This window comes from Eurypyga helias, unplaced genomic scaffold (assembly GCF_000690775.1).
Source record: "Eurypyga helias isolate BGI_N326 unplaced genomic scaffold, ASM69077v1 scaffold37148, whole genome shotgun sequence".
Taxonomy (NCBI): domain Eukaryota; kingdom Metazoa; phylum Chordata; class Aves; order Eurypygiformes; family Eurypygidae; genus Eurypyga; species Eurypyga helias.
The window spans coordinates 1-6,332 of NW_010268279.1; the positions used below are offsets into that span (position 1 = coordinate 1).

The window sequence follows — 6,332 nt, forward strand, 5'->3', positions numbered from 1 at the left end:
CCGCTCTCCTGAAGTCCAGGGCAGGATGTAATGTCCTTATGTATATTTTATTCTTACACATTTTCTTCCTCTCAAAAACCCGTAGAATTTGGAGGGTTTGTAAGAGCCTGTCTGTATCGGCTTGATGGTATCACAGAAATGCCCACTACTGTTGTGGTTTTTTTTTTTCTTTTTTTTTAAACCTCTTTAACCTTCTTTGTGACTTGTTTGATATTGAACAGGATGTTTATATTCTGGAAATCCTTAAGTTATCATAGTTATTTTTCTCGTATTTACTTCAGTAACTTTTGAAAAGTAATTCAATCATCTGTTTTGATTGAACTTGAGCGTTCTACTTCTCACACTGACCTCACTATTTTAAAGGAGGAGATTGTATGACTTTCCCTTGCTCTGTGATTCCTACACTGGTTTCATTATACATCAGTGTTAATAAATTAATATGTAACTCTTTTCTATTTATGCAAAGGTTATTGAAATACTACAATTTCCAGTTCTTAAATCTGATAGCACTATTTGTCAAATAGTATTGCTTCTAGACACGTGGCAATATGATATATGCTGTACCTGCTTTGCATATCCTTGGGGTATACTCTGGATTTCACTGCTTTTAAAACTATACAAGTTGAATGAAAGTTATATGAAAAAATGACTTGAACAATTTAAAGTAATATTTCTGTGGCTTGCTCTAAAACTATATTTGCTCCTGTGTATTCTCTTACCATGATTATCCTGGTATCAGTGAGCTAATTTATTTCCATTTTTAAGTCTTAGCATTGAGGCTAAATTTAAAGCTTAGGCCAATATTCTCTGGATGGCAAAGTTCAGGTGAGGGAGTATTCTTTATCCAGTGTGATTCATTCCTATTGATTTGGTTTTTGGAAGGTTTTAGCTTGGTGTTAAGCCTGTGTTTTCTTTTGTTTAATCACATTGCACTGAGCCTAATAATAATTCTTGCTGGAGAAGAATTCTCTTGAGCGTTTCTTATGCCTGTTCTCATCGAAAACTTGAAAGAAATCATAGTCATAAATTTTTTAGGATAGAAAGGGCTGTAATATTCTGTTTGGCTTCTTACATAATATAAGCTATAGATCTTTTTTGTATTAATTCTTGCCTGAAATTTGATAGTATTTCTTTTCTTAGCCTTCAATTCTGAAAGCCCTTCATATTTGAGGAAAGACTAAAAACTGAACTGCTAATTTTTGCACATTCTGGTTTGTCAGTGGAAAGCTTGGGTAAGAAAGTCTTTGATAGTCTAATTCTAAAACTGAGTATTTTGCTCATGGTAACATTTAATGTTTCTTAACATGGTGTTTCTGTATACAAATCCCAAACTGTAGTGGAGTTCTAATTTAATTTGGGGGGGCAACTTGGTTAAAAAGCATCAAGAGTACAATCCTGAACTTGTTCAGGAATTTTTTCTCTGTGGGATTTACTGTTCCCATCCTTACTCTCCCAGCTGAAGTAGAAGGTGCAGAGTGATCATGGTGTCAAGATAAGAAATTGGCTCTAGGATATGTAACTTGTTACACTGCAGAGGGTAACCGGCTAATGTGGAGTTCAGTGTAGGCTAGCTTGCTCTCAAGTAGCAGCTACTCAGCCAAAACCTTAGAAGTCCTCCTGCTTTTCCATTGAAGTGATATTGCTAAATCAAGAATTTGGGAATTAAGTAGCAGCTGTTGGTTTAGTGTCATAGTGCTCTTTCTTGGAACTCTTGGTTTAAGATGTTTGAGGGAAATCTTGAAGACAGATGTGCTCATTTATTTAAAAGGAAGAAATCATCTGTATATTTGAGATTTTTAACTTTGAAAAGCAAATTACTGTGATTCTGTAGGGGATTTCCTTCTTTATAGGTATAATTGTCCTGAGTGTGTATTGTTTTGCTTTGTTTTGTTTAATAGAATGATATGACACCAGTCCGGTTACAGTGGGGAGAAATTCTTATGCCACTGCTGAAGAAGTACAAGTTGAACATAACATGGGGTGATCAGGATCTATTGAACATCATGTTTTATCACAACCCAGGTAAATCCACATTGATTCTTAGTCTAAAATGACATCTTCCCTATGATGTTCAAAAATCCAGGGAAGTACTCTTTTAGCAGACTTTTCGGTGAAAGTATCCAAGGGACTTTGCACTTCTTTCATTTTCTGAAAGTGCTTACTTTGAGAAAACAGCACTGGAGCTTGCTAGAGTGTAATTAGCTGTTAGGTTTCAAAACAAGTGTACAAAAATTCCTGAAGCAGCCTTAATTAAAAAGAGAAGATTGGGTGCTTCCTGAAATGATTTTGATACTTAATCTAGTGTTCTCATTTTTCTGCACAGAAAGTCTTTATGTTTTTCCTTGCCAATGGAATTACCGGCCTGACCACTGCATCTACGGAAGCAATTGTAAGGAAGCAGAAGAAGAAGGTATATTTATTCTTCATGGAAACAGAGGTGTTTACCATGATGATAAACAACCGACTTTTAAGGCTGTCTATGAAGCAATAAAAAATGTAAGTGTCTTCAGCATTGTACTTGTGCAAAGTTATTTTTTTAATATATTTTTGTCTGCAGTGCAGCATGTATTTTGTAGATTTTGTTGATACTTCCCTTCATTGCAATGAAGTGATTTTTTTCTCTTCTAAGTGATGTTAAATGTTTCACCAATTATTCCTTTACTGCTTGGATAGAATTCACGTGTATTCCTTTTGTAATGAGCATCTTTTGAAACACAGTGTAGGCTACATCTAGGTTAGGATTCTAAAACATTACCTGTAGTTGTCAATGTCGATTTAAAATTATTTATTCCCATTCCTTTAGTAAATGAACCTAGTAAACTGTGCGAGCATTTGGAGATCATCAGAATCTTCATTTCTCTGGAGATTTTAACATGTTAAAAAAAAATCCTTCTTCCCAAAGTTTGTATTTATTTACTGCAATATTTAGCATTTACCTGTAGCTAGATTTGGATTGTAGAAAATACTGGTTTTATACTATGTTTTGACCTTTTGTAGAAATTCACTGTATTAATATATCACTGTTCCTTTAAATACAAAGTACAGTGACTTCTTCTTATTCTGCAAATAAGTCATCTAATAAACTATTTATCACTACATCACTATACTCACTGAAGAGCTGTAAAATTTAGCACTGATGCACATTTTAATGTAGCAGGCTATTGTGTGTGTATAACCTTCAAAAATCAATAGTATATTTTAATGGTGCTTTATTACATGTTGTCATATGGATATAAAAATGAAGAAAAGTACTTTTGGGGGTCTGAGAATACATTGCAGGGAAAGTGAGTGTGTTTCCATAAAAATATGATTTCTTTGTTTCCTTTGAGCATTGTCAAAACAAGAAGAAAACATTATTTCATTCTATTTATGAGCCCATTTGGTTTATGAAAATGTCAGAAAAAGTATGTAAAACACTGCTGATGCAGTGGTAATAAGATGAACAAAATTATGTTACTTTGAAATGCTGTTTTAGCTTATCATTTGTTTATAAAAAATACTGTGCTGTTGAATTAATGACTTCTTTATTTCATGTCCATGTTAAACATGGTATGTGTTTGACCATCATTCAGTTTAATGAAATTTCAGCAGTACCACTTCTCATACTGTTGTTTCATTATAATTTGATAAGAACTGTATTCCTTAAAAGTTACATGTCATTTAAGTAAGTTACTGTTCAACAAACAAATAACCAGAAATTATTTTAGATATGTAAATTTTTAATTTAATAAGGTAATTTTAAATTTAATCTTTGCTTTTTTGGATATGTTAATTCTTAAAAAAATCTCACTTGTTAGGCTTATTGACAGCATGAGAGTATATTTCTGTAATTTAGAGGTGTTTTTGAAATATTACATTCAGAAGCTGAGTTCTTGAAAACATTTGATAAACCTATAGAAAGCATACAGTCTTTAATAATTCTGAATAATGACAACCCTGACCTTAAAACTTCTTTTCTTAACATCTTTACAGTATTCATTTGGAGATGATTTGGTTCATTCCCTGTTGCAGCCCCTAGAACTGGAATTACGGAAAACCATGCATACATACTGTGGAAGAGAATACAAAATGTTCATAAAGCAGCTAACAAAAAGCATAAGACACTTGTATGGCAGAAGATCAAAGGGAAGGTGATTTTTACTCCAAGCTGTTAAATCCAGAGACTGAATTAGCATACTGGTCAAAAGGTGCAAAAATTCCAATATGGCTTGACTCATCTGTCAGTGTGCCCAGATAAAAGTTTACTAGCATACATAAAAATGAAGAAAATAGTCATGTAATGAAGAAGAGGAACTTTTTTCTGCAAAGGTGACTTTTCGCGCTTTTGAAGTTTAAACACTGCTAATGTTTATCTTGGATCCGATGATCCTGGTGTTACTGGCTTCTACAGTCAGTAGTTTTAGTCTGCCTAATTCAGTTATCTGATGATCAAATGAACAAGGAAGAAACGAAGATGGCTCTATTTGGGAGTGTACCTCATATGTTGTCTAAAGTCCTGTTAAACTGTGAATGTAGCAATAACTGAGTCAGCAGCACTAACCTCACTTTAAAGGTGTAGGCCTTTATGTAAACAGTTGTTTACAAGTGCAGAAAATACTCTGTTTTCAAAGAAATGTGATATAATCATTGACAATCTGTACGTGCCTTTGTATGTTCATCTATTACACGTTGAAATTCTGTTTTGACAATCTTTTGCATACCTTAGATGTAAACTGCACACTAAATACCATTTTCTGAGAAATAACTAGTATGTGATAAGTTTTCTCTGTCTGTAGATACAGAGACTTTTCAATACACAACGTGTTTCAACATCATGGAGCCATTGTAGCCAAAAGAGCAGCAGAGTTGAGGTGTGTTTTAGCAAAAGTTCAGTATGAAGTTGTCTGTCTTACAATACTTTTTAAAAATTACATGGTTTTGCAGCTTTATAGGGCATTTGGAAATAGGAAAAAAAAAAAAGACAACAGTGGAAAGCTGTTGCTGTTGTATTTACTCACTAAGAATTTTATTATCTGATGATAATTGTAGTGTATTTAGTACCTAAAAGTGAAGGGCTCTAATAAGAGCTCTGATGCATTATCGGACTTTGTTAGATGGGTTTCCTAGAGAATATATCCTGTTACCATATTTTTTTAATAACATGGTTTTAAATTAGTTTGGGGGCATACCCTCAGCTACATAAATCCATTACTGTCGGTAGGGTGATAGTGATTTACAGCAGGTAAGGATTAGGCTTTCTTATCTTAGTGGAAGAAAAAAATGTTCTGTTACTGTAATACAAACTTTTTTTCAGAGAAAAACATGAAGAAAAAGGCTGAGTTCTAGTGTTACAGTAAAATATTTAAATGTGCATGGTATGAATTGTATTTGTGAAGTTTATGTGAACCTGGATAACCTGTCCAGCTGAGATGAAGTCCTCATCAAGTGAGTTTTTGGATTCCAGAAAAGTTCCTGTGTGTTGGACAGGGAGGATCCACTCACTGACTTGCACCTTCATCCCAATCCCATTTTAGAAGCTTAATTTTTGTGGCTGTTTCTTTGTCAAAGGCAGGCTGATTCTGACTGCCAGATCATGTGAGCTGGATGAGTACTTTAGCAGTGGAAAAACACACTCCATTGTAAGCAGAGTTTATATTCTGCTTCTAATCTCCCTGCTGGCTCAGGGTGTAAATTTCTGGAATGGACATGAGGAAGCACTCTGTCTTGCATGTAGTTAACAGTCTCTCTTCCTTGCTATGTAATCTTTTGAAACCTGAAAATTTAGGAATCTGTGGGAAGGTCAATACTGTTATTGACTGATTTTACAATATGCAATGCATTATTTTTTTACATAAATACTGATTTTTATATCAATTTGTCTTCAGCTCTTTTTTTTGCTTGTATTGTGTGTTCATATTTAAAAAACCTTTCTTTTGGCCTGTTTTTGTGTTCATTTTTGCAGAAACTTTCAGTTTTAATTGATTTTTAGGATGTTGCACGCATGTGAGATACTGCTTATAACCCAATTATCCATTTTAGGAAAAAGTGGAACGTGAATGTTAGCAGCAACTTTACCTCGTAAATTTCAGTTTTTGTGGGAACAAAAGGGGTTAGTGTTTAAGCTTATAGGATAAAAATTCTTAGGTTGTGCTTATTTCAAGAGACGTTTACTTAGAATATTACAAATAGCAGAATATACTGCCTTATGCCATAGTTTTCAGTTTTTATTAATACAAACTTAAACTGCATACCTCAGCTATCCATTCCCAAGTAACACTCATGAGCATTTTAGAAAATGTAAAAACCAGCAAGTGCGTAGTAGCTTTCATTAAGTAAGACTCCACAGTATTTGT

General features: G+C 33.8%; 1 protein-coding gene across 1 annotated transcript; it reads left to right on the forward strand.

Moving 5' to 3' along the window:
- Positions 1–1,898: 1,898 nt before the first annotated feature.
- LOC104514140 (glucoside xylosyltransferase 1-like) lies at positions 1,899–4,490 on the forward strand (the record flags this gene model as incomplete). The annotated part of the gene is made up of 3 exons (XM_010157707.1): positions 1,899–2,022; positions 2,324–2,496; positions 3,973–4,490. Coding segments are annotated over 3 exons (459 nt in total), but the record flags the coding sequence as incomplete, so codon positions are not given.
- Positions 4,491–6,332: the final 1,842 nt, after the last annotated feature.